This window comes from Xenopus tropicalis, chromosome 8 (assembly GCF_000004195.4).
Source record: "Xenopus tropicalis strain Nigerian chromosome 8, UCB_Xtro_10.0, whole genome shotgun sequence".
Taxonomy (NCBI): domain Eukaryota; kingdom Metazoa; phylum Chordata; class Amphibia; order Anura; family Pipidae; genus Xenopus; species Xenopus tropicalis.
In genome coordinates this window covers 45,997,188-46,025,033 of record NC_030684.2, presented here as the reverse complement: position 1 = coordinate 46,025,033, position 27,846 = coordinate 45,997,188, and the positions used below count along the sequence as shown (strand labels likewise).

General features: G+C 41.4%; 1 protein-coding gene across 3 annotated transcripts; it reads right to left on the bottom strand.

The window, feature by feature from the left end:
• Positions 1-868: 868 nt before the first annotated feature.
• atp1b4 (ATPase, Na+/K+ transporting, beta 4 polypeptide) lies at positions 869-26,108 on the bottom strand. Of its 3 annotated transcripts, XM_002931802.5 has the most exons (10): positions 26,006-26,108; positions 21,810-22,012; positions 20,754-20,808; positions 16,734-16,893; positions 14,120-14,248; positions 9,772-9,876; positions 7,126-7,322; positions 5,555-5,611; positions 4,702-4,794; positions 869-3,409 (listed from the first exon to the last, which is right to left on the bottom strand). In XM_002931802.5, exons 3-10 carry the CDS (start codon positions 20,805-20,807, stop codon positions 3,251-3,253), a joined length of 954 nt encoding a protein of 317 aa, XP_002931848.1. In that variant the 5' UTR covers position 20,808; positions 21,810-22,012; positions 26,006-26,108; the 3' UTR covers positions 869-3,250. The 3 variants fall into 3 exon arrangements, with proteins under 3 accessions (XP_002931848.1, XP_004915807.1, XP_004915808.1); XM_004915750.4 differs by lacking the exon at positions 21,810-22,012 and having other exon boundaries at positions 26,006-26,093; XM_004915751.4 differs by lacking the exons at positions 20,754-20,808; positions 21,810-22,012 and having other exon boundaries at positions 26,006-26,099.
• Positions 26,109-27,846: the final 1,738 nt, after the last annotated feature.

Genomic DNA, 27,846 nt, shown 5'->3' with positions numbered 1-27,846 from the left:
GGGTCAAAATTACCATAGCAACCAGGAAGCAGTTTGAATGAGAGACTGGAATATGTATAGGATAAGTAACTAAGGGCTCTGGCACACGGGGAGATTAGTTGCCCGCAACAAAACTCCCTGTTCGCGGGTGACTAATCTCCCCGAGTTGCCGCCAGTTGCCATCCCACCGGCGACAATGTAAGTCGCCGGTGGGATGGCACACGCGGCGGCGCGATTTCGGGAAATCGCAGAAAAAGCCTCGCGAGGCAACTTCGGCGATTTCCCGCAATCGCGCCGCCGCGTGTGCCATCCCACCGGCGACTTACATTGTCGCCGGTGGGATGGCAACTCAGGGAGTTTTGTCGCAGGCGACTAATCTCCCTGTGTGCCAGAGCCCTAAATGTAACAACAATAGTTTTTTGCCTGCCGGGGTCAGTGACCCCCATTTGAAAGCTGAAAAGAGTCAAGAGAAGAAGGAAAAATATAAAAAATGAAGACTAATTGAAAAATTGCTTAGAACTGGCCATTATATAACATACTAATAGTTAACTTAAAGGTGAACCACCCCTTTAATATTGCCCTGCACTGAGGAGTCCAGCGGCCGAGCTTGGGGAATCTAAAAAGGAAATGTAAACCTTCAAAACAAATCAATATAAAACTGCTCAGAGTTCTCTCCTTTTTTCAAAGTTTTCAAAATATTATATATTTTTTAGTTTTCCTGCTCCCCCTTACAGCATTCCAAACCCCCCTATGCAATTGGGGTGGGAGAACTAGCGCAAGGGGAGCGGCTAGGCCAGGGCCCCCCAAGGTATTTCGTGGTGCTCACAAGAGCAGTGAGCTAATGCAGAACAGGAGGCAGGAAGGACTATGGAACTTATGGAAGTACATATTGAAGCAAATACCTTTAATGAATGGGGTTTTACATGCAGCTGCAGGAAATTCACAGGACTTTAACAGCACCACCTACTGGTCATTTTGTTTGGAAATTTATATAGTTGAGAACAGGAAAGACTTTTGATGGTACTTTGCTTAGAACTGACCAGGGAAACATTCATCGACTCATTTCTGCCCACCAACGCCATTCTCTGATCAGTGCAAAATCACCGGACTTTTCTTTACTCACTAACATAATTTTCTGTTGACTGCGTCCAGTTGCCTAAAATGAACAGCAGCTGCCAATACAGTGTAAAATTCTTAACATAAGCAGTGTATGAACGAGAAAAAAACATCAATTGCAAAAGTGCCCAGAAGAAGACTGTGATTCATTTGACACTGATTTGTTTTAAGGGTTCACACTTCTTTTAAAGGGGAACTATACTGAAAACAAAAAATTGACATAATCTTCATCTCATGCAATTAAGAAACTTTTGAAATATGATCAGTTAAACATTTCTGCTGTTTGTAATATTATCAAATTACTCGGCACTATGCCCCTCTCAGCATCTGTCTCTAACATGCAGGAGTGAAGTTGTTTTTTATAATGGACAGGTAAAAAAGTATTTTTTTAAATCTGACTCCAACACAAAGCCTGCATCTGTACAGGCTGCTAAGTGCTGTTCCAGCTTCTAGTGCCTTGCTTTGTAGGGATGGCTAGCCGGGCATCTGGGGAACAGGAGCACCACTGAGAGTTCCAAAGAGAAGATGGAGTGCAGGTAATCCTTATTCACAGCTGGTTTGTGCAACATGTTGTGTCCTATTAGACTGTACTGCTTCTGTAATCAGTAGCGTTGCTGCCATGAGATTCCTGCCTCAAACAGCAGTGCACAGAGGGTTAAAACAAATCCTCTCATGGTAACAGAGGGCTGAAAATCTGATTTTTAAATTGGAATTTCAACTCTTCCAGTGCAGAGAGTGCAATTGTGCACAATCCTTGGGAATCATCAGATGCCGGCATTTGACGTGATGGTCAGTGGTTCTTGACACTCACCGCCACCTCCACCCTGCAATTGTGGGCGGCTTGCATTGGGTGCCTTTTTGCCTTGGCATGGCACAGATTGAGGGCTGACACAGCCGTTTGCCTGTAAAGATGAACATGGCAACAACAACATTACAAGACACAATGGAGTGAGCTGCATTGTGGCAAATTATGAAGCAATGTCATTTACACATATTCTGTATAAGATTTGCACGGCTCTCACAGTAACATTTTCTTGTGTTGTCATCATAATATCACTCATAACCCACCTTCTCTGGTAGGGACATGTACTGGTCTGATTCACTGGACCTCAGGTCTGAACTGGGATTCAAAATAGGCCCTGGCATTTCAAGTACACAAAGGCCCAAACAGCCCCCACCAGCCCAATAAATAGTGAGTGCCTATGGCATCTTACAGCAGCCCCTCTGGCATTTGCTAGAACCCACAGATTGCCAGCCTGGGCCTGACCCTGTAACACATATTTTTACCTGCAAGGACCAACTATCTGCTACCAACTCAAAGAAATGTATGTTAAGCCTTATCTACAACCCACCTCCCACCCTAAAGTGACACCATCTGAGGAATAGGAGGAAGAAAAGGAAAAGCTGCATTTCGAAAAAATATTGTAGTTAATTCATTCTGCCCTCCCCCCACCAGCACTTTACTGTCTACTACCCTCACTATTTTGCAGGTGGCAGGTTGAGGGTACAACATATATATATACATATATGGGTTGGATGTAGGTAGCTGGTACATACAGAAAGCATTGAAGGTTGGCTGTGGGACCAGTTTCACAAACTGGGGTAGAATAAGTTTGAATATTGCATTAGAGGCATTATAGTGCCACATTCAGTTATCTGCTTATATAAAAAGAAAAATACACAACTGTTGTTGTGCATCTTCATGTGGCGGGGGATGCACTCTGTAAAAGAAGCAACCATTGGATGTTCTGTGTTTTGAAGATAACTTTTTATATCACTGGCCAAGAACTTCACAAAAAGGTAAATGAAGGTATAATGACATGTAAAACAAAACGGGAGGTCTAGCAACACACTGAGGTTACACTCATGAGTGCCATGAATGTCCCAAACATCCTGCATAGTAGAGACACTGGGCACGCAGAGAGTTAGGGGCAGGGTAAGGAGAGAATGGAAGAAGGGGGCCCCCAGTTTTAGCCAAAGTAAAAAATACAGAATCATGTAATAGCAGCGTCCGTGGTAAGATTCATCCAGGGGCCTCCAACAAATGCCTCTGTCGTACTCCTCCAACCAACCAGACTCTTGCTAAGTAGCTACAGTACGATTGGTCAGGGGCCAACACCAAGTCTCCCAATGAAACCCTAAGGGATGACTAAAATCATGCAATGTGCAAAGTGAAGGCAACTCTTCCAAGGAAACGGTCTTTTTCATGGTCACTGATAATATCTTTGCCATTTATCTTGCACTGTACGTTAACATCCTCATTTCTCTTCACTCCTGTAAATTGCATGGCTATTAGAGGTGATGTATAGTTTACCTGGAAGAGAATTAAATACTGATTAGCACAAAAAAACCCTGCTGTTCTTGGGTACAGGAAATACAGTTGCTAAGCAGGTTCTCTAGTGACCACCGACACCCACAGTACCCTTACTGATCTCACTGCACATAAGCCTACCGTAACATGCTAAAGGGGAACTCCAACCAAACATAGCTTAAGCTTTTTAAAAAGTAAAATTATTTTTAAGCAACTTTGCAATATACAGCAGTTTAAAAATATGCAGCCTTTTCATGATATTTAATGTAATAATATGGTATGGAATAGTTACCTACGCCTGTCCCCTGCTCTCCTGCTGATCTGGCTGACTACTTTGTTACTCAAATAAAATGTAACAGTAGTCGGCTGTCCTCAGCCTGCCTTCAGCCTGCAACCTCCAAATCCCACAATTCCCTGTACACGTGATGTCAATAAGGAAAGGAACATCACAGTGCAATGCACTGTGGGTTATGTAGTTCCTGCATGCTGTCTGTAAGCTGTGGAGAAGTTGTTACAATTTGTAACATCAATGTTTTAGTCCCTCCTCCCCTGCCAGATGCAAAAAGAGAAGTCCTGTTTTGCAGCTGGATTTCAGCATATACAAATGGCATTTATTCATACGTTTTGAAGGGTTACATACTTTTTAAAGGATTACAGTGATTTCTGTGTTGTGTGGTGCTTTAATTTTTCCATCTAGAATCTTTAGATGTTATATGAAGTTATCTCCAGCTGTAATGCGAATTTTTCTAACACGTGTATATGAGTCGCTTCGGAATTATAGCTTTAAAGGGGTGTTCAACTTCAAAATACATTTTAGTAAGTACAAAAGGGTATTCTGAAGGCAGTTGGCTGCTTATAGGTCTAGTGCTTGCATTTCCATTCCACCATAATAGAGCTCATCATTTCATTTTGTGTCTAGGGCAGGTCCAGTTGCACAGAATTGTGGTTACTATGGCTGGATAAGGACAACAGGTACACACTGAGAGAGGGCGGGACCTGCACTGATGAAAACTGCTCACCCAGTTACTGTGGGGCAAACTGTTGGGCCTGATGAAGTTCCTTGCTTGATGCAGGAGATTCTTTATTGAAATATGAGCAATCAATGAAACTACTTGACAGCTACAGTTGCCCAGACTCACAAAGCAGTAAATAAAGGCAGAGAAAGCTTGAAATGTTGGAATTTTCAAAAGCTGAGGTTTTTCTGTAGGTTTAAATATTGTGAAGGTGCCAGAAAGTTAGTGTCTCTTTTAGTTGAGCAATGGTGGATATTGCTATATCTGTTCCATTATACTTACATGGGTGAGTTTACCATAGTAAGGGTAATACATGAGGTCAAACTTGTCTGATGGATAGAAGCTGATTGGTCCAAGGTAACTCATATCAGCTTTCTGTGGAAACAAGGTCAAATGTTATTTAAATCAGCACAAATACTGGTGGCAGGGATCAGCTGAAGCTAGTGGAGCCACCAGGTCCGTCAGTACCTCTGCTGTAATTGTGTTCATTGTAATTAATGCAAGCTAGGATACGCACTGACCCCTACCAAAGGTATTTCTTAGCATCTAATGTCCCTAATCACAAGTGAGATGGTACAAAAGGAAAGAAATGGTCTTCTACACACTCCAATACTTAAACTACATCACACTCAAGATTATGTCCTTAAAGGAACAGTTCAGTGTAAATATTAAACTAGTAAAATAGATAGACGGCAAAAAATAATATTTCTAATATAGGCAAAAATGTAATCTACAAAGGCTGAAGTGAGTGTTTGTCTAACATAATAGCCAGAACTCAAATTCCTCCTTTCAGCTCTTTAACCTCTTAGTTAGTCAGTGACTTTAGGGTTGCCATATGGGACATAACTAGCTAACTGTATTAGAAATATATATATATAATCTGGTATGACATGCCCAAACTGCAATTTTCCTCTTCATTTGTAACCATGTTTCATTGCACTACCGGTATAGGGTCGGCTCGTGCTGCTGTGCTGCGAGGGGGCAAACATTTACATTTCTCCTTACTTGACTATAAATCAACTAATTAGGGATTCAACTAATTTGACTGGTCTATCAGCCTAAACTAAGGCTAAATCTTGAAAACTGACCTTAACCCATTTTGTTTTGGTATGTACTATTAATTAACAGTTCTTACCAGAACCTCACAGGTCACATAAATAGGGATTCCAGAACCAGCCTGATACCCAAGAATCTAGGAAAGATAAATGTAGTTAAACACAAGAACAGTTTACTACAGTATAAATGCAATTTCTCACATTGGTCTGTAATTGTGTATTTGCTGTATTCAGGGTTAAGTGGCCTTTAGCATTCTAGCTGTAAGGAAGCTGCAACTCCCATACTGGTAGTTAGTGCTGCCCAGTAGATTGGCCATTTAAGGCTGCCTATCAATGTATAGTATATAAATACTTAACTACCTGTACACTAACTGACAGCAGCCTAGAGCATGTTCTGTCATTTAGCAGAAAAGAATGGGGGAGTTAGTGGGGGCATCCTTAGAGACATCTTCAGATTTTCTCTACTAAGTGACTGTGGTGGCCATGGATGGGTATATAAACCCAAAACATATAGCTGTTGTTAATTTAGATGGGGTAGGCATCTGTACTTTGTACTCTCAGATTTCAACAAATAAAAGTAAACATTTGTGCCCATCTGTGTCTATTTCCTAGGGGGAAAGGCCGCTAGATAGTTCTATGATTGGATATCGACATTGTACACTTCCAGCTTTCAGAAGCTTCCGATTGGCTAATCACTAAAATAATGCCTGGAACAACTGTATTCTAATAAATTCATATAATACAGGTATAGAATCTGTTATCCAGAATGCTTGGGGGTTTGAAGATAAGCAATCTTTCTATAATTTGTATCTCCATACTGTGTCTACTAAAAAATTATTTTAAAAAAATTATTTTAAACATTAAATAAACCCATGATTGTTTTGCCACCACTATGGATTATATCTTAGTTGGGATCAAGTGCAATGTACTATTATTATTATTATTATTATTATTATTACAGAAAAAAGGAAACCAATAAAAAAAAATGATTTGATTAATATGGAGCCTATGGAAGGTGGCCTTCCCGTATTTCAGAACTTTCTGGATAATGGGTTTCTGGTTCAGCTGTACTGTGTTCTTGACAACTAGGAATGGGGGGCATATGCTGTGACACTACTGAAGAAATGTCTAAGGAGGCAGCAAGCACTGTACTAATGATTTACTAAAGTTCAAGGAAGTTACGACAATACCAAACGGAGCAGTTTAATTGGTGCATCCCTTCCAGGGTGAGTTATGGTGACCAAACCACTGATTTCCTTGTCCCTAAGTAATTCTCAGCGCAGACCTTTTCATTTTTAAAGAAATATAAAATGAGCTTTCACACCAGGACACAGTCATTAATACTCACTATTTGCCATTGGCTTTATATTACAACTGGAATGGTGGTGGGGTTACACATACCAACAAGGGAAGGAGGTGGGGGACCCCAGGGGCAAATCTCAAAAACAGCTTAAGGGCTCGCCAGAGGACTTTATGTAGCAGATCACCTTGAGATGGAAAGTCAGTGGGTCCCTGGACTCTGTCTGCTTGAGAGGCTGATTATCAGTGGTCCTACTCACTCAGCTAATCTATTTAATCATAGGAGACTCCCTTTGGAACTCAAAATGAATTCCAAAGAGATTCGCTGACATTAGTTGGAATCTAGTATTACCCGGTTCATCTTTATTAAGATACACGGTTTCCCTTGTGCAAAACCAAAGGACGGGTCCTCAATTCCTGAACAGTTTCTTAACAGTGAACGACTGAACTGGCAGGCTTTCCTTTCTTCATGATCTTCCCCTGGCTGGAGGAAGTATTTTCCTGGGGTACACACAAGGTTCTTTTCTTTTTGGGTCTCATCATTATAGTCTAAGGAGAGAACAACACATATCCCAGTTTAAGCAATTTGCCCACAATGGGTAATACATTTGTACATTAGGAAACATACATTTATATCAAACAGCAGTTGTCATTTTGGTGCAAACCCATCAGAACTAGAGGGCATGATAAAATTGAATTAATTGTTTTTCATTTTCTTGTTGTGTTTTTCCTGCTGCAATCAGGGGATCTCAACCCAAACACAACTTCAGCTTTTTGAAAAGTAAACATAATTTCAAGCAACTTTTTATGATTTATAATGTAATTATATGGTTTGGAACAGTTCCCTAAGCCTGGCCCCCTGTTCTCCTGCTGATCTGGCTGCTTTGAGACTCAAATAAAATGTAACTGAAGTCGACTATCCTCAGCCTGCCTTCAGCCTGCATCCTCCCAATCCCACAATTCCCTGCACATGTGATGTCAATAAGGAAAGGAACATCACAGTGCAATGCATTGTGGGTGCTATAGTTCATGCATGCTGTCTGTAAGAACTGTTGTTATAATTTGTAACATCAGTGTTTTAGTCCAAATGATTTTAGTTCAAATGATTCAAAAAGAGAAGAACTGTTTTGCAGGTGGATTTCAGCATATAAAAATGGGGTATTTGTGTTGTGTGGGGCTCTTTATAAAATTTTGGTTAGGAAGCCGGAGTTCCTTTAAAGGAGAAGGAAAGGCAAAGTCACTTGGGGGTGCCAAAATATTAGGCACCCCGAAGTGACTTTTATCGCCTACCTTGTACCCCGGGCTGGTGCCCCTGTTAGGAGAGAACAGCACCAGCCCGGGGTAGCTGTAGCGCTTCCTACTTCCGGGTTCGCTGCACACGCATGCGCAGTAGAGTGAATAGTGGAACTTTAACAGAGAAGTCGTCTTTTCACTGTACTGCGCATGCGCCTGTCGTTTAGTTGTTTTCTCCTAACAGGAGCACCAGCCCGGGGTACGAGGTAAGCGATTAAAGTCACTTGGGGGTGCCTAACATTTTGGCACCCCCAAGTGACTTTGCCTTTCCTTCTCCTTTAAGCTGGCAGACTGATATCCCTGGCCTAACAAATTGATTGCATGAGTTAGCAATTTGGAATTAGGTAAAATGCTAAACAGCAAGGAGTCTGGGCAACTTGCTGTTGAGTTGGCGGCTCCCAAATATCAGATGGGTCAAACAGTGTTTAGCCTCCTCCATTTTCATACCAATATAAGCAGCTTTCTCACTGCTCTGGCTTTTTCAGACATTATGTGACTCTAATGCTGCTCACACTTATATTTTATATATGCTATGTACTTTGGGGAGTTTGTAAGCACCAATTTTGTGGCATTTTTATCCCCTTAATAAAATTTCATTATACCATCTTTGGATTTATATCTATTCCATGTATAGTTGCCTGTTGAAGAATTAGATCTGTTCCCTGCATACATGTAACATCTGATGGGGCATTGGAGTTGTATATGAATTGTTGCATCATTTACAATATATGCTATATAATTGGTCTCCATCTGGTGAGTAGGCTAAGTCATTGGGTGAATTTAGCCAATACTTTATAAATACTACACTATATATGCTTTCATGTTGTCTCTTTCTTGTAGTTCCACTACATCTTTTTTGTTTGATTTTGATTTTGTTTGATTTAGAACAGAGGGGGTGATAAAGGAGGCTGCAATTTATTATACAATTATTCACTGTAAAATCACAATTATGCGCTGAAACTCTTGACTGGTATTTTCACACATATTTCCTGCTTTATAACATCCAGGTTTTGTGCCATGCAGCACTGCTCCTAATATCCCTCCCACTCTTTCCATCAGCCCCCAGGACCTTGCCTCAGGAGGACCCTCTTACACACCCACTATCCAGAGCAAACCCCTCTGCTAATAACCTTTCCAGGAGCTCCTGTCAGGGGTTTTAGCGAGTCATACTTGGGCTAGTTGACTAAGGCAGACCTGGGTTGCTTTTCTACACTGCACTAAATGCTTGCCAGGGTACTATCCCCTCTGACTCCTTGGTTGGATTAGAGCTGCCCTGTTCTCAGTACCCAGATGCAGAATATAATAACTGGTTAAGCATAACAGCTCCTCCACTTGGTATAAGTCTGGCTACTGACTTTATCTGGTCAAAAAGCTCTTACCCTACTTTTATGTAAAAAGGGGTTCCCCTGCTCCTGAGCTCCCCTAGTGGCCAGGAATTACACTTTTATTCCCAACAAAAACAACTCTTCGCTGTGATCGATATGATAGGAGCACCAGTGGAGAAGAAGAAGATCTGCTCTGGGGCGGGTTTCACCTTAGAACACATTGCTCTTTTCTCCACATACTTAGATACTATAATTCTCTCAGTATTTATTATCATTTGACCAAGAAGTAAATGGGGTTGCCCAATTCTGCCGAACTACATGATCTCAGTACATGTAAAAAGCATTGTACATGTGGGAGGCTTATTTTAAAGAAAGCATACCTTCAAGAAATGTATTTAGACTTTCTGCATATGATGACCATGTGCTTCTTTCAGATGAATTGAATGCAAAATAAAGAGCATTGGCTTGTGGCCTTATCGTTAAACCTTGAGAAACAGAGCACAAGGATATTATTTACTGCAAGAAACCTTGTATTTATCATCATACCTTTTATAAGAGATTACACAGCATTGTTCTGGCACACAAATAAAAATATGTCAGATTGAGGAGCAGCTCATTGATGTGATCATCACTCCAACTTCTCATATCCCCTTTATTGCAATGTGGTAATTTGACCCTAGGGCCAAACAATCACATTAGCACCATATCACCAACCCAAGGGGGGGATAAAAGGGGAAAGATTCACTTGTTTAGTAACCTTGCCAAATGAAGGAATCTTACCATGTATGGCCACCTTTACTCATAAGAGCTATTCCCAATCACCTTAGGTTCACAGTATAATGCAACCCCTCCCTCACCTTGTTCCATTGTGAAGTGATGGATTCTGGAGCTTGAGGTCCCTTTGCTTTTCATAGAATCTGTGCACCACTCACTATGGAAAGCAGAGGGACTTCACATCCCAGAATCCATCACTTTACAATGGAACAAGGTGAGGGATGAGTTGGATCACTTTCCAGCGCAGTCAGTTGAACTGAGATCAGGGTTATGATTGGGCCATTGTAGGCCATTCATGCTTTTGTTCTTCAGTCACTCCAGTGTTACTTTGCCTTGGGTTTGGGGTCATTGTCCTGTTGAGTTGAACTGTTTCCCTAAGTTCAGTTTTTAGCTGAAACAGAGCATTATTTCTTTGAATGTTACCCCTTCCATCCTAATAAGATTCCCAGTCTGATGAAGAGCAGCTCCACAGCAACTGCCCTAATATTTCACTGTAAGTATGGCGTTTGTATGGTCATTGTTAGATTTGCACCTTACATCTTTCTTGTGTCAGTTTGCTTTATAATAAAAAAATATTAGGTCAGGGTTGGATTTTTTTTATTTGCCCAAATAAGAGAAATGGGTATGAATAATTTTGCAATTTACTGTTGATTACACAGCAAAGCATCATGGCCCTATGGACCCTACAATATATAGAGTGACCTTTGAAGGTCACACTGAAATTAGAGCATGGAGATTCTTTGCAAGACTAAGAGCTTTGGGTTGATTAGTTAGCTCTGCCAGCCTCAGGGTTGCTTTATTTATTTTGATTCAGCAGAATGCAAAATGTCTTGTGCTGTGCCAAGGAAGGCAGTGCCAGACATACCATCCTGATTCCCAAATCAAACCACTCAAATAGCATCCCGGGTGGAAAACAAGGTGCAAGTTCCAAGAGCATCATATAACCCAATCCTTTCAATAACAGATCAGTGGTGCGTAGAAATCATTTCCTGAAAGGGCCGCTATACCCTAACATTCTGTTGCAGAGGTACTAACTGCCTCTGCTGACATAGAGTTATGGAATAAAACAATAGGAAGGCTATGGGATATGAATAGAAATTTATGGCCAGAAAGGCTAAAACAGCAAGCTCGGCCAGTTCTTCATAGAGGCTTGGAATGAAATGATTTAAGTCAGGCTTTGGACCTACTTATAGGGGCACATTTACTAATCCACGAACGTCCGAAAAGCGTCCAAATGCGTTTTTTTCGTAATGATCGGTATTTTGCGATTTTTTCGTAAATTGTCGCGACTTTTTCGTAGCGTTACGACTTGCGCGAATTGTCGCGACTTTTTCGTAGCCGTCGCACCGAGTACGAAAGTTTCGGATTCATTCAAGCTTCAGTATCGTGACTTTCCTTGGGCCGGGTTGGAGCTGCAGAGTGCCATTGAGCCCTATGGGAGACTTTCCTTGGGCCAGGTTGGAGCTGCAGAGTGCCATTGAGCCCTATGGGAGACTTTCCTTGGGCCAGGTTGGAGCTGCAGAGTGCCATTGAGCCCTATGGGAGACTTTCCTTGGGCCGGGTTGGAGCTGCAGAGTGCCATTGAGCCCTATGGGAGACTTTCCTTGGGCCGGGTTGGAGCTGCAGAGTGCCATTGAGCCCTATGGGAGACTTTCCTTGGGCCAGGTTGGAGCTGCAGGGTGCCATTGAGTCCTATGGGAGACTTTCCTTGGGCCAGGTTGGAGCTGCAGAGTGCCATTGAGCCCTATGGGAGGCTTTCCTTGGGCCAGGTTGGAGCTGCAGAGTGCCATTGAGCCCTATGGGAAACTTTCCTTGGGCCAGGTTGGAGCTGCAGAGTGCCATTGAGCCCTATGGGAGACTTTCCTTGGGCCGGGTTGGAGCTGCAGAGTGCCATTGAGCCCTATGGGAGACTTTCCTTGGGCCAGGTTGAAGCTGCAGAGTGCCATTGAGCCCTATGGGAGACTTTCCTTGGGCCAGGTTGGAGCTGCAGAGTGCCATTGATTCCTATGGGAGACTTTCCTTGGGCCGGGTTGGAGCTGCAGAGTGCCATTGAGCCCTATGGGAGACTTTCCTTGGGCGGGGTTGGAGCTGCAGAGTGCCATTGAGCCCTATGGGAGACTTTCCTTGGGCCAGGTTGAAGCTGCAGAGTGCCATTGAGCCCTATGGGAGACTTTCCTTGGGCCAGGTTGGAGCTGCAGAGTGCCATTGATTCCTATGGGAGACTTTCCTTGGGCCGGGTTGGAGCTGCAGAGTGCCATTGAGCCCTATGGGAGACTTTCCTTGGGTGGGGTTGGAGCTGCAGAGTGCCATTGAGCTCTATGGGAGACTTTCCTTGGGCCGGGTTGGAGCTGCAGAGTGCCATTGAGCCCTATGGGAGACTTTCCTTGGGCCAGGTTGGAGCTGCAGAGTGCCATTGAGCCCTATGGGAGACTTTCCTTGGGCCGGGTTGGAGCTGCAGAGTGCCATTGAGCCCTATGGGAGACTTTCCTTGGGCCAGGTTGGAGCTGCAGAGTGCCATTGAGTCCTATGGGAGACTTTCCTTGGGCCGGGTTGGAGCTGCAGAGTGCCATTGAGCCCTATGGGAGACTTTCCTTGGGCCAGGTTGGAGCTGCAGAGTGCCATTGAGCCCTATGGGAGACTTTCCTTGGGCCAGGTTGGAGCTGCAGAGTGCCATTGAGCCCTATGGGAGACTTTCCTTGGGCCAGGTTGGAGCTGCAGAGTGCCATTGAGTCCTATGGGAGGCTTCCAAAATCATGCAAAGTCTGAAAGTTTTGCCCACCGTTTACGAGCACTCAATACGAAAAAGTCGCGACAATTTACGAGCAAATCATAACGGCTACGAAAAAGTCGCGACAATTCGCACAAGTCGTAACGGCTACGAAAAAGTCGCAACAATTTACGAAAAAGTTGTAACGGTGACGAAAAAAATCGCAAAAAATATGAAAAAGCCGCAAAATGTTCGTTTCCAATCCGAATTTTTCCCATTCGGATTCGTGGATTAGTAAATGTGCCCCATAATGTCACATATACAGCATATACAAGCTATGATAAACAAACTTTTTTTCATTAATAAGGTAAATATATGTAATAATGCATATGTATACTTCAGAATTTCTTCTTGTTCTGCCTTCTGTGTTTTTTATGCCAGCTCCTTTGTCCAACGAGAACAAATTTTTTCCATAAAGGCATAGTAGGAGAATAATCCAATTACAAGAATAATCCAATTACAATCTGTGGGATTAGTAATAAAAGGCACTAGGTTTGCCCACGAGCAGTAACCCATAGCAACCAAAGAGCAGGCAGACTCCTATTTAAACATCCTATTGGTTGCTATGGGTTACTGCTCCTGGGCAAATTTAGTGCCTTTTATGACATATGGGGGGGGGGTGGCTTTTCAGTTCTGAAATTTAAAGCTGGCCACACATGTGACGATTTTTGATCTTTCATGGACCAGATCAAAATCTTTTAACCCGCCCAATCGGTGAGTCGACCAATATCAGCAGCCTCCTGCGATATTGGTCGCCTCGCCGAATTGCCATACACGCACCGAATATCGTATGAAACGAGGTCTTGTACAATGTTATTGGTGCGTGTATGGCCGAGGCAGAAGATGTAGGCACACTGATCAGTAAATCAGTATCTTGCACGCAGTTAATGGTTCTGCTGAAGAGTGGTTCCGATGAAACAGAGCTGACTCATCAATACAATTTGGGCTTTGTAACTATTCAGGTGTCATGGGGGCACCATATCTATTAAACATAAATTAAATAAATATGCACTGATGGTAAAAGAATCCATTCTTTTTTTCTAAAATAATTTTAGCTGGACATAAAAATGAATGTGGTAAAAAATATTTCCACTCAATAATACACGATAGAATACATGATAGATTCTCTTATATTTTGTATGTGACTACAGGTTTTAAAATATTTAAGAAGCCATTGGAATACTCACCTGGGGGAAAAACTCTCTCTCTATAAGTGGGAACGTAAGGGCTAATTGTGGCTAGCAAGCCATACATACAGAGAGCAAACATCCCGGCAAGAAAACAGTACAGGACCGAATAAAAAAGTAAAATTAGGGCTGAAAAATAGAAGACAAAGAACATTATTAGATTATAGTGTTAATAAACTTACAGCTGCTCATCCAGCTTGTGCCTCTGTATTTTATATTCACATGGGGTACAAGGCTGAAACCTCCAGGGGTTCCCCCCTCACCCTGTTCTTACCTCCAGCAGTTAGACCAGGGTAAGGGAGTGCTGGATCACTAGTGCACAGAGCACAATCCCCCTATATCAAGCACAGAATTCAGGATCAGAGGTAAATTCCCAATATATGAGGATAGCGAATATTAAGATGTACTCTTGTGCTATTTTTATTGTCCTGCATGACTTGTATGATAGGGGACCAGATCACGTGAAAGTTTATGGACTCATCTAAAAATTCCAACTACCACGGTGGAACTGATTGCAGTTTAATTTAAATGAAATCAGTGCTGCCCTGCAAAATGTTTCTTTAAATGTGTCCCTGAATTTTCAAGTGACCTGGTCACCCTGCTGTATGACTTATGTCAAGACCACTTGTTGTTTGACTTTTTTATTTCAAGCCCCTTTAGTTCATCAAAAAGTTAGTATGGATATAGGAAAAATAGTGTTTCTATCATTTAACCATAGTTCCTGCTCACTGCACAGTAAAATACATGTTCACACTTTCAAGTTGGATTTATCTAGTAGAGAAAAGGGCTTTTCTACCCAAATTAGCCTGAGTCCCTCCTGCCATTGCTCTAGGCCACCCAAGGAGGGCAGCTCCACGCAGGGAATCACTTCCTAGACTCACCAATCATCTTATATTACATTTTAAATGGCCAGTACAAAAATGGGCAGACTTGCCAGAAAGCTTTGGGATTAAACTAAATATATCATGATTTGTGCACAGTGGTGTTGTAGCTAAAAATGGTCACAATTTTCAGTTGGGAATTTTGGAAGTTATTTCAGGTCTCTTCCTTTTATAAATCCCATAACAAATGGCAGAAAACTGTTGGGGATTAGTGCATTTTTACAAAAAATGTCAAATACAGTACAGGTATGGTGTCCGTTATCCAGAAAGTTCTGAATTAAAGGCCATCTCTCACAGACTCAATTATAAGCAAATAATTCTAATTGTTAAAAATGATTTCCTTTTTCTCTGTAATAAAAAAACAGTACCTTGTACTTGATCCCAACTAAGATATTATTAATCCTTATTGGTGGCAAACAATCCTATTGGGTTTATTTAATTTTTAAATGATTTTTTAGTATACTTAAGGTATGGAGATCCAAATTACAGAAAGATCCGGAAAACCCCAGGTTCCAAGCATTCTAGATAACAGGTCTCTTACCTGTATTTTTGGATATATATATACATGTATAATGTAGCATCAAAAGTTCTGACCTTAACCCCATTTTATATCTAAAAAGCATTTCCTAGAAACATGAATGCACTTCGACATCTGAACAACAGCTGGCATAAAACCAAAATATAATACATAGTAACATAGTAACATAGTAAGTTGGGTTGAAAAAAGACATACGTCCATCAAGTTCAACCATAATGCCTATACCTAACCTGCCTAACTACTAGTTGATCCAGAGGAAGGCAAAAAACCCCATCTGAAACCTCTCTAATTTGCCTCAGAGGGGAAAAAATTCCTTCCTGACTCCAAGATGGCAATCGGACCAGTCCCTGGATCAACTTGTACTAAGAGCTATCTCCCATAACCGTGTATTCCCTCACTTGCTAAGAATCCATCCAGCCCCTTCTTAAAGTTATATAATGTATCAGCCAGTACAACTGATTCGGGGAGGGAATTCCACAACTTCACAGCTCTCACTGTAAAAAATCCTTTCCGAATATTTAAATGGAACCTCCCTTCTTCTAAACGGAGTGGGTGCCCTCGTGTCCGTTGGAAGGACCTACTGGTAAATAAAACATTATAAAGGTTATTATATGATCCCTTTATATATTTATACTTAGTTATCATGTCACCTCTTAAGCGACTCTTCTCCAGTGTAAACAGACCCAACTTGGCCAGTCTTTCTTCATAACTGAGACTTTCCATACCCTTTACCAGCTTAGTTGCCCTTCTCTGGACCCTCTCTAACTCAATAATGTCCCGTTTGAGCACTGGAGACCAAAACTGAACAGCATATTCATGATGTAATTTTAACAATGGTCCAGTCATTCTTAGTAAAGCCATTTCTGTAATTTCATTGATGCTAATGGGAATTTCTGCACCATAAGTGCCCAGGCGCTGGGATTCTCGCTTATGGTAGCACAGTAGCATTAAGGTCCCCATACACTATAAGATCAGCTCGCTTGGCGTCGCCAAGCAAGCGGATCTTTACCCGATATCCCCACCTACGAGTGGGCGATATCGGGTAGCAAGTTGCTTTAAAAAAAAAAATAATCCGATCGTTTGGCCCGTGTATGGGGGCCTTTACATACAATACACAGAATTTGGCTAGAATGGGCACAAGTCTCTAATTTATAGCACACAAGCTGGTTAAGAAAAAATGACCATGACCACTTACCCCAGCTTCTTTTGTCTCTTCCCAGTACTTCTTTTTTCTCTGGATTCCAGATGAAATGTTTCATGTCCTGAATCCATTCCCCCCAAGTCTTCTTCTGTTCTTCTTGATTGGTTTCCCCAGGTTCCTCTGGATGCTGTTGCCTTCCATCACTTATATTGTCCTGAAACGGCAACCACAAATCATGCCTTCAGCTAAGGTAGGTACTGATTCTTGAGGTAAGTATGCTACAGTGACCCAGCTGTTGTCCCTAGCGTCCTATCTCAGTTAAGTCAGCTAAGGCTACCTACAGGCTTTTGTACCTCTTTAACAGCTGAATTGCAGATGCCTGCCATCCCAAGGCATATCACATGTGGGCTTTTGTTGCAATCTTAACCCAAAGCCAGAGGCGCCATTTGAAAGCATCTAGAATGGGGTCTCCAACTGTTTTCGCACGTGAGCCACATTCAAATGTAAAGAGGTGGGGAGAAACACAAGCATGCAAAATGTACTTAGGGGTACCAAATAAGGGCTTTAATTGGTTATTTGGTAGCCTCTATGTGGACTGGCAGCCTACAGAAGGTTCTGATTGACAGTAAACCTGGTTTTAAAGAAACCAAAACCAAGTCAGGAATTCAAAAATAAGCACCTGCTTTGAGGCCACTGGGAGTAACATCCAAGGGGTTGGTGAGCAACATGTTGCTCTAGAAATTCCCTGCAGTGTTCTTTTAGGGATGCAGCTATTTACATCCAGGTAGGCAGGTATTAGCCAAGACTCTGTATAATACTACAGTTGATATTGTCTCAGCAACATTCACTAGTTGTTCTTATGGCAATGGTGCATAGGGTGCTTTGAGAACTATATTTTCAAGCAGCTCAAAAACACTGCCAAAGCACCATGTGCACCATTGCAATTACCTGTGAAGTAATTCTTAAATGGTAAGCACGGTGGTGCTTTGGCAGTGTTTTTGAGCTACTTGAAAATATAGTTCTCAAAGCGCCCTGTGCACTTTCCAGTCCATTCCTATCCTATGTGAATGCAGTTATTGCCACATCAGGAATCGTGAATGCCCATTGCTGATAACAGCACAAACAAAGCAATGCAGGTGATTGTCAAGACTAGAGAGACAGACCCACATGGGACAGCTTTGCAGAATAGAATCCTCACTGCTGTAGGATAGGGCCACAGTTACTAATAGTGGGGACAATGTGAGGCACAACATGTTGCACAAATTTTCATTTGTGAAAACACCACACATAAAACACTTGTGTTTTTTTGCCTTTAATGCTAATGCACCTGTTGTGCTTATAATAATTGTGGCCCAGTGACAAGGCACAAGGGATTTTTGTACTTTACACCTGCCATTTACCAGGCATTAAATATACCATTGGTGTTATTTCAATGGTTTTGGACAGAAGACCCTTCCAGCTCTGTGATAAATTATACAGGCAAAGGCCACATGCCTTTCCGTAGAGTTGGACCATTATCAGATTTGGACCATAAGGCAAGCTGCCAAATGCACTCTCAGCTAGTCTCAACAAACAGCAATGTAACCTCAGCTGGAATCTTGATGTGTTCCAGTTTTAGAGCAGATGTTACGGCCAAATTCAAGATTCACAGTGACATTTTACAAATAACTTTGATTTACAAATTAGATATTTCATGAAAGCCTTAAAAAATAAACTTTTCTCCTAGTGGGATAGGGGGTCCATCTTTAGTCAAAAGAGAGGCAAATAAATGTCTTTTGATATCATAAAATGCCACAGAGGCGTTAAAAGACGGATATGTTCTGGGAGTGTATCCAAGAAAGTGATGATATCCTGACAGAACTCACTATTACTATTCATGCTCTTCCTGTGGGCCTGGCTAGTAGAAGGGAAGGGACAATATCCAAATGTACAGACACCACAATAAAGAGCAGTAATGACTTCTCTTTGGCCTATGAAAAAGAGATTAGTGACTGCTGTCATTGTCTGTACTCCAGGGGTCTAAATGCATTACTGCATGATGCTTGATATCATCATTCAAAAAAAGTGAACATAATTTTTCCCTGTTGATTAAAAAGGCTTTAAAAACCCTATGATGTAATGATTTATAACACAATAGGAGATAACAAGATGATGTGACAATGGCATTTAGACAAAAATGTTCATTACACCAAGACAACAAGTAATAATCCACTCCCAAATCTCCCACCTGTCAAAAAGTCTCTCAGATGTTCTATCCTAGAGCATGGCTATGGCCATTTTTGCATAGGACTGAGTATACAGTGGCTGTTTCTTTCCAAGATATAACATCTGTACCATAGGATCCACTAATTATGTCATGGCCTCTGGAAAAACACTGGAAAAACCTATTCAGTCTCCAGCATGCAATGAATGGAAAGATTTGTTTAGCAACAAGGGCTTGTGGGGTGCCACATCTTTGGATACTTCTGAAAAGGACCAGTCTGGCAAGGAATTCTAAATAATGAAATCAAGCCCTGACCAACTTGTTATGGGTAGCTTCTTGGAATACTTTACAGGCCCAGACTGGCAATCTGTGGATTCTGGTAAATACCAGAAGTGCTGCTGTAAGATTCCATAGACACTCACTATTTAGTAGACTGGTAAAGGGCTGTTTGTTGTCTGTTCTGTTTGTGAAATGGAATGGCAGGGCCTGTTTTGAATCTAAATGTAGACCTGCTTAACATAGTTACATAATCATTAATTGGAACATCAAGTTCCATACTTTACAACTCCTTGGAATCATGATCCAGATGATGGCATGAATTAGAACAGAACACAAAAACACCTATATGTCTCATCAGGTTTGTCTTCAAGAGTTGCAAAAACCCTTCCTCACCAATTCTGCTTGGACTAAGTGCAAACCTCCATTTTTTTCTAGAACTCTTTCTTTCCTACGAATGATCACAGAAGTACAAGCTAGTGAAAATGAAAAGAAAAAACTGTCTGACACTCATAACAGTGGTATCTGCCACCTTCTGGGTATTTGGCATCTTGGCCCAAGGATAATCCATCCCTGGGTGAAGCTTCAGCCATCTCCTCTTAGCCAAGCTTAGCAGAAGCAATTTCCTTGCCTTGTTCTCCAATCCTTTTAGATACCAGGGCTGCTTTACGGTACTGGTTGTCCCAGGGCAAAGATCTTTTTGGTGGGCCTATGCAGTAATCTCAAGAAAACTTCCCAATAAATTCCTGCTAAATAGCATGCACTGCAGCTTTTGTAGAATTTACTAGTGTAGTTGTATGTAGGAACAACCTCTTGGGAACTCTATAGCATTAATTCCAGAGCTCTCTTGTATCTGTGGGCTATTTACTTCTCATCTTGAGCATTATCTGTGTTCTATTCATTAAAACATGCCAAACTGGTTCACTGGCATAAGCACAAGTTATAAGTGTATATGTGCAAGAGCCTTTGTGAAGAGCATTTAAGTATACAACATTCAATATGCACTTGCATGCATGCCCAGTATTATCCTGGAATTTATTTAATTGTAAAAAAAACTTGGCAATATTTATGTACAGCTAAAGTTATGAGCCTGTTAAAGTATCAGAAGCAAGAAGTATACCTACTTTAGATACAGTATTTATGCATGAAGGCCGCCATAGTATAGCAACTCTGTTGCAGAACAGTTTTCTGTCCCTTAGTGCAAATTTTTATACAGGAAAATTAGGTTTTGTAGACACTGCTTAAGTCATACAGTCCTGAGTATTATATTTTTAATTCCCCATATCCTTCTCTAGGAGCAGAGCAATAGAAACAGGAGTAAAATGGAAGGGGAGGCATGTGTGGAGAACCTGGTGTCCAACGTGTACTGTCAGTGTATGTATTTATTACACCATATGCCCCTAGGTTGTGGGGGATGGGGGTATTAAGATATCCAGCTGAGGAGCTTCTCAGTACATTACTGCCGCTCCTCCTTCAAGAATCACAAACTACATCGAGACATGGCATATAGGGTTAGTACTAAAGATATGGTTTGGCAAATTAAAAGGTTTATTCCTGTGTCGCTAACAACAATAGCTATTCATTTTTTTACTTACGGCTGAATGAAGATATTTCACATCTTCACCACGAGTTGCCGTTTTTGGCTCCATTCTTTGGGGAGAAACAGTAAAAAACAAAACAATATGATTTTAGACAAAGTCATGAATTATTAAATTCTCATTTAAGAGGGATTGTATTTATTGTTGAAGGATAGCAAATGATTTCATCCAGTAAGCTTTAGCAGTTATACTTTATAAAACAAACTCCGCTCACTGCACACAGGGTGGCAGCCATATACAAAATGCATTAAAGAAAAACTCATAAACTGGCATGACCAGTGAAATGACAATTCACACATCAGGTGGCCAATATAGATACACGCATTTTACTGTGAGACATTCAGTATGATATATCTTACCCCAAGGGCCTGTGTTTTGCTGCCTATCATGGCATTTTTTATTCTTGCATATCTTTTTAAGATACCAACTGCAGACACATTTGTTTACCCCATTTCCCAAGCATATCCGATCATGGAGGTTGCCATATTGCTTGCCTTTCCTGCCTATTGCACTATCCTCTACATAGTACAATCTATTCAAACTATACCACCAGAAAAAAAGTTTCAACCAAAGTTAAAAAGAATTATTGCGGTCTAAGCAATGTGGAATAGATGCCATTATGTAAGACAGAACATAATGTGAGCACAATAAGGTACAAATTTAAAATCTGCAATATGATATAAATATTTTAATTCTAACTATATACTCATCCCCAAAATAAGATACAAAATGAATTTTGTTTAACATTAAAATATTGAAATCAAATGAATTCATATTAAAGGTCTGATGTAGTGATTCTTTCATGATTTCATTGCTGTTATACATTAATGAGCCAATATAGCTGAAATGATAGAATCTCACTCCAGTTTACAGTAGGTGCTACCATTACAAAATGTAATCCTATACACAGTTAGTCGACGTTACTTTAATCACATGGAGTCTATAGCTGTAATTACAGACTTTCAGACCTTCCCATGCTCTTCAGGCAGAATGTGCAAAATAGAACAGAAAACTCCAGGAAGAATGTGAACCCATGGACAGACAGCTGCCTACCTTCTGTGTTTCTGGGAAGCTCTGCAGAGCTGATATTTATAATTTCCGAACCAGAAAAATTGCCAGTACGAGGGGTTATCTCATAGCTCTTCAATCCTTATGTAGATATCACTTGGGACAAGTTAATAAAGGGTTTCTTGAAAGAAAGAATCTCATCCAGCGTTCTCTTGAATAGTGATCAGCTCACCTACCAGACTGCTAATCTGAAAAACAGGCAAGATGTGGCTGTCAGTCACCCAGTCCCAAGCTGGCAGCCACTTGCAAGACTGACACTATTTTTATCTCTTTGGATCCGGCCATTTAAAAAAAATGTACTTTGCTGAAGTATCAGTTCAGGATAGATCCTGCTGAGACTTGATTTGATCTGCTTGGATGTTGTTTTATAAAGACTAGATTGGTTTAAAATTTTAAACAAACACAACATCAGTTACAGGAAACTGGGATCATACTGTATAATAAATCTGTCACTTCCTATAGTAGGAAGAATCTTTGTAAAGAGCTGCAGAATATTGTCACATTGTATAAAGGATAATTATAATATTTAAAAGTTAAAAGTGCCTATAGTAGCAGTGGGATAATAGCCTCTGGGAAGGGATTGTGGTTGTGGGATAGCAGGTATAGTAGGGAGAGATGGTGCCTATAGTAGCAGTGGGGGGATAATAGCCTCTGGGAAGGGATTGTGGTTGTGAGATAGCAGGTATAGTAGGGAGAGATGGTGCCTGTAGGAGTAGTGCGATAATAGCCTCTGGGAAGGGGCTGTGGGATAGCAGGTATAGTAGGGAGAGATGGTGTCTATAGTAGCAGTGGGATAATAGCCTCTGGGAAGGGACTGTGGCTGTGGGATAGCAGGTATAGTAGGGAGAGATGGTGCCTATAGTAGCAGTGGGACAATAGCCTCTGGGAAGGGACTGTGGTTGTGGGATAGCAGGTATAGTAGGGAGAGATGGTGTCTATAGTAGCAGTGGGATAATAGCCTCTGGGAAGGGACTGTGGCTGTGGGATAGCAGGTATAGTAGGGAGAGATGGTGCCTGTAGGAGTAGTGCGATAATAGCCTCTGGGAAGGGGCTGTGGGATAGCAGGTATAGTAGGGAGAGATGGTGTCTATAGTAGCAGTGGGATAATAGCCTCTGGGAAGGGACTGTGGCTGTGGGATAGCAGGTATAGTAGGGAGAGATGGTGCCTATAGTAGCAATGGGATAATAGCCTCTGGGAAAGGACTGTGGCTGTGGAGTAGCAGGTATAGTAGGGAGAGATGGTGCCTATAGTAGCTGTGGGGGGATAATAGCCTCTGGGAAGGGACTGTGGCTGTGGGATAGCAGGTATAGTAGGGAGAGATGGTGCCTATAGTAGCAGTGGGATAATAGCCTCTGGGAAGGGACTGTGGCTGTGGGATAGCAGGTATAGTAGGGAGAGATGGTGCCTATAGTAGCAGTGGGATAATAGTCTCTGGGAAGGGACTGTGGCTGTGGGATAGCAGGTATAGTAGGGAGAGATGGTGCCTATAGTAGCAGTGGGATAATAGTCTCTGGGAAGGGACTGTGGCTGTGGGATAGCAGGTATAGTAGGGAGAGATGGTGCCTATAGTAGCAGTGGGAGGATAATAGCCTCTGGGAAGGGACTGTGGCTGTGGGATAGCAGGTATAGTAGGGAGAGATGGGCCCACCATGTCCCAGTCCTACATTGGCTCTGTGATGGAATTTTGGCTGTGAAATTTAATGTACATTAAAACATATTAATGTGCATTAATAGCTACCTATGGGTCATTTTGATTTTGTTTTTTACTGATATATCTTTTGTAAGTAATTGGTACTTGAAGTTCCTAAACCTGACTGTTTTGCCAACCTGACCTGTCCCTTTTCAACCTGTCAGTTATAACATCTAATAATAATGGCCTACTGTTGCACAAATATGGCAGCCCCCTCATAGAGGAACTTAGGGGGTCAGATAGGGAATGTAAAAGAATTGAGCAAATGCTTTTATGCAAAAGACATGCAAAGACAATGTTATGATATGTGTAAAAAAATACCTTTGGCTTCCTGAGCTTCTGACTGGAAACATGAAAGAGGGGAAGACAAAAGTAATAGTTATGTCTGGTCAGGAAAAACTTAACCTGCACCTGACCCTGCACGCGACTCTGAGATAGGGAATGTTGGGGAGCAGAGGAGGAGTGTACTTGCCCAGTCTGACCTGCACCCAAACCTGTGGTGGTTGCCAATAGTGATGAGCAAATTTTTTTGAATAGATTTGCAGCGAAGACGCAAGCAACAAAATAAATCACGCAACGAACACGTTTCACAAATTTTTTGCCATCACTAGTTGCCAAGGCTTGTGCATCATTTTTAAAACTTGGATTTTAGAAAAATGCCACAAAAATAGAAAACAGAAAGGAAGTGATTTGTGGTGTATTATTTTCAAATGAAAGAACAGTAGAGATATTTTAGAAGATATTTAAAGGCTAAACTTTTTTTCCATCTTAGTCCTGACTCTTTTTGCATCCTGGCATATTTGTGATATGTCAAGCTCTGCCCCCCTCATGATACAGCAGCTGAATGCCCTGTGTACTGGGAACTCTATGTGCCTCACAAGTGCCATCTTCTGGTGTGTGCTTAAAGAGAGCATCGTTTTCTCATATAAATGTATGTGATACTTTCCTGGACAAAAGGAGAAAGTAACATTAAGACTCCGCTCCCCTCACTCCAATAAACCAGGCTAAACTTGTTGTTGTGTGTTGGGGGGGGGGGAGGTCCATACACAGGCAGATAACTGACGACTAGCCCTAAAGGGGCCCAATTAGCAGGCTAGATCTGCCGTCTGTGGCCACCTATATACTCTATAGATCCACAATAGGAACATTTAGTTCTTCAATGGTATTAATAGTCAGGGAAAGGAGAGGAGGTGATTGAACAGATACTACATTAAACAGCAAACCTTTCTTTATGGGACATTTTTTTTTTACATAATGGAATATTGCTTAGAATATACTTTATTACACTTTATTTTTTGGTTGGTCATTATTTTTAACAACAGAATTTGCCCAGAATTAGATGATCTGTTGGATGCACCAAGTTTGTATGTATTGCACTGGGTCTATAACATTTGGCATCTCCTCAAAGGTGTCAAGGACAAGTGAGACCTGTTTGTAAGTTAGTCCAATAAATAACCCCCATTATCTGGAGAGTAAGTGGTGGAGTCTAAACAGATAAATATCAACAAAGCTGAGAATTGTTTCTGGTCTGGGAGAAACTCCTTAAGAGTTATCATTTAAATTTATTATAGATATATATATAATAGCTAATTTTTACCAGGTATCATTAGTTTCAAGATACATTTATTACATAAAGAGAAACACAGTCATTTGTCCATATTTGCTCCTTCTAGGGATGTCAGAGGCAGAATAATTTCTCCAGAATTTCATTAGAAGCTGTGTCCATATAGCAGTGAAAAGCACATGGGCAGGGATTAAGTACTAACAAGTTTGCTATGGTCCAGTAAACAATATCTGCCAGTTTCCATTTTTTTGTGATTGTTGTAGTTCAGTTAGAACGCTGAAAGCAATTGTCTTGGTTTGCTCTGGTTTCCTAATTGGGGCAAATTGTGCTTGTGTTACTACTCATCTCTGCCTGTGGGGGAAGGAGATGACACTGAGATTTAAACTGCCCCGTATCTACTTTGTGCTGGCTCTGTATCTACTGTGTCAGCCTCTGACACACCCATAAATATATTTATTTGACCATTATTATTTAAGATTTAAGACTTGCAACTTGCCAAGAATATTGATTAAAGGCTTGATAACTGTCCAGCTCTAACTTAGCAAATATCATTGCAAGAGGCTTGATGTACAACTGCTTGCAGAAATACTGAAACAAGAAACCACAGGTAAGCCTACCATCATTCAGTCTGCCATCATGTTCTCTATAGACTTTAACTGAGCAAATAGGCACTTGCATTGGACCTAGTGTACCAAGGGCAAACCAGTTACACTGACATTGGTAATGAGCAGGATGTTGAATCTTCATATTAATATATAGACTTGATGTCTCTACGTATATACGTACTACCCTGTGTATGCATAAGATAGGATATAGACTGGAATGAAAATAGAGGTTCTGCTTCTCACTTCCCAGGGTAAGACTCCCAAGAGATGGACAGTAGACCAAGAGAGGGAAGAAACAGCTTTTATGGAATTGATACTCACCAGGTCCCTTTGGGTAGAACAGAATGAAACTCTGCCAAGACACTGAAGCATTGGCTCTTGCTGCTTAGACTTTCTTGTTGTGACTTGTGGACAACCACAATGATTGGTTAAACCCCACCCTGCCTGCTGGACATGCACAGTGATAGATAAGCTGCACTCTGTCTACAGGGGGGTTAACATCTGGCTCACACATGGGCTCCTTTATATCACTGGGGTCAGCAATTTAGCAGGAATGCCTGGGAATGCAATGTGCTCTGAAGTCCTATACTAAACAGACAGGCATGCAACTCTCCCCACTTATGTCATTTGCACCTATAATGGTGCATCGGGCACAGTGACCAGCATATAGAAGTCCTGTACATAGTACAAAAATGTATGTTTATTGCTCTGGTCAGTAATAGGGCAGCATGGAAGATCATTATAATTTTACAAAGAGAAAATATTAATGTGCTAAAGGCACAGGGAGATAGCTTAGATGGGTGCAAAATACTGTTAAGGCAGCCATACAGGGGCCTAATTTCCTATTCTGTCAAGTGTATTGGCCTGTAGGATGAATTTTATAGGCAGTGTACAGAGAAGGGGCGCAGGGTATGGCTGCCTCTGCAGCTCCTCTTCATCTCATCTGCCAGTTACACCATACACTAGCCGACCTGGTGCATTGGAAGATAACATTTTTAAACAAGCCCAATCCACAAACTGACCAACATTGAAAGTACATGAAAATTTGTTGGGATCAGCCAGCCACAATGCACACACAATTAATAGTTTTTTAAATTTCATCTCTGCATGTATGGGCACCATTACTCAGGTTTGGAAATTAATTTCCTTATGTCTGCAGTATCTTTTGAAAATCACTCCATGCAGATCAGTTACGGACATGTTTGTTGGCTTTGATGTCAGCCCCAGCCCTTCATTATTACACTTCTTTGATCCTTTCTATTGTCCCCTTTCTTCTGTATGCCAGTAAGTTTTGCTATATCACATACATTTCAACTTAGCTAGCATGGTATTTGGTCCGATCCTAGCACTTACAGACTAGCACCCCTATCATTGTGAGTGGCAACACTTACTACCCCCCTATTACAGTATTATAACATGCTCAAGTTATGGACAGCACTCCACCTCTAATCTTCTAATATAATAATAATATAATGCTTTTATTCACATAATTGGCACAGGCCAGTACAGCAAAGTTTCAGATCTACATTGACCCTTTCAGGGTCAATAAAAAGTTGCTGTACTGGTCTGTGCCAATTATGTGAATAAAGGAATTTTATTATAAGAAGATTGGAGGTTGGAGTGCTGTCCATAACTTGAGGATTTATTGCCCTGTGAGGTGAACACAGTGGGACGAGCACCCGGTAAAAAGGATCCTAGCTTGGTGCTGACTACCAGCCGATTCAGTATTATAACACGTGCAGTGCTGCATACACAGTAGAACTACATAAATGAAGATATACATACATACATACATATATACATACATATTTTACAACAAAATGCTTGTCTAGGGCTCCCCTAGATTTTAACCTCAAGCATATTGAACATTGGACAATGGGCCACTGCATGAAAATAATTAGAAACCACTGGTTAGGTTAACAGGACGACCCACTGATGCCTGGACCTGTTTCCTAGAGGCTTGATGGGCCAGCCTCACCATGCCTATTTGATATTACAAATGTACTACACTATAGAAAGCACTTGCATTAGACGGAAGGATATTCACTTTGTCTCATGAAAACAATGAATGTAGGAAGCAATTATAGTTTAGTTTGGTTAATTAAACACGCCTTATTAGTTTACAATTGGCTTCTCACTCAGTCAACCATGAAACTGTGAGC

Bases quoted from the DNA above. Each gene is read 5' to 3' on its own strand.
- atp1b4 (XM_002931802.5), bottom strand. From the start codon at position 20,807: ATGGAGCCAAAAACGGCAACTCGTGGTGAAGATGTGAAATATCTTCAT. The intron at 5,612-7,125 runs GTAATACTAGAT...TATCTTTCCTAG, and splicing joins TCTTAATAAAGATGAACCGG to ATTCTTGGGTATCAGGCTGG. The intron at 4,795-5,554 runs GTAAGAACTGTT...TTGTTTCCACAG, and splicing joins ATGTGACCTGTGAGGTTCTG to AAAGCTGATATGAGTTACCT.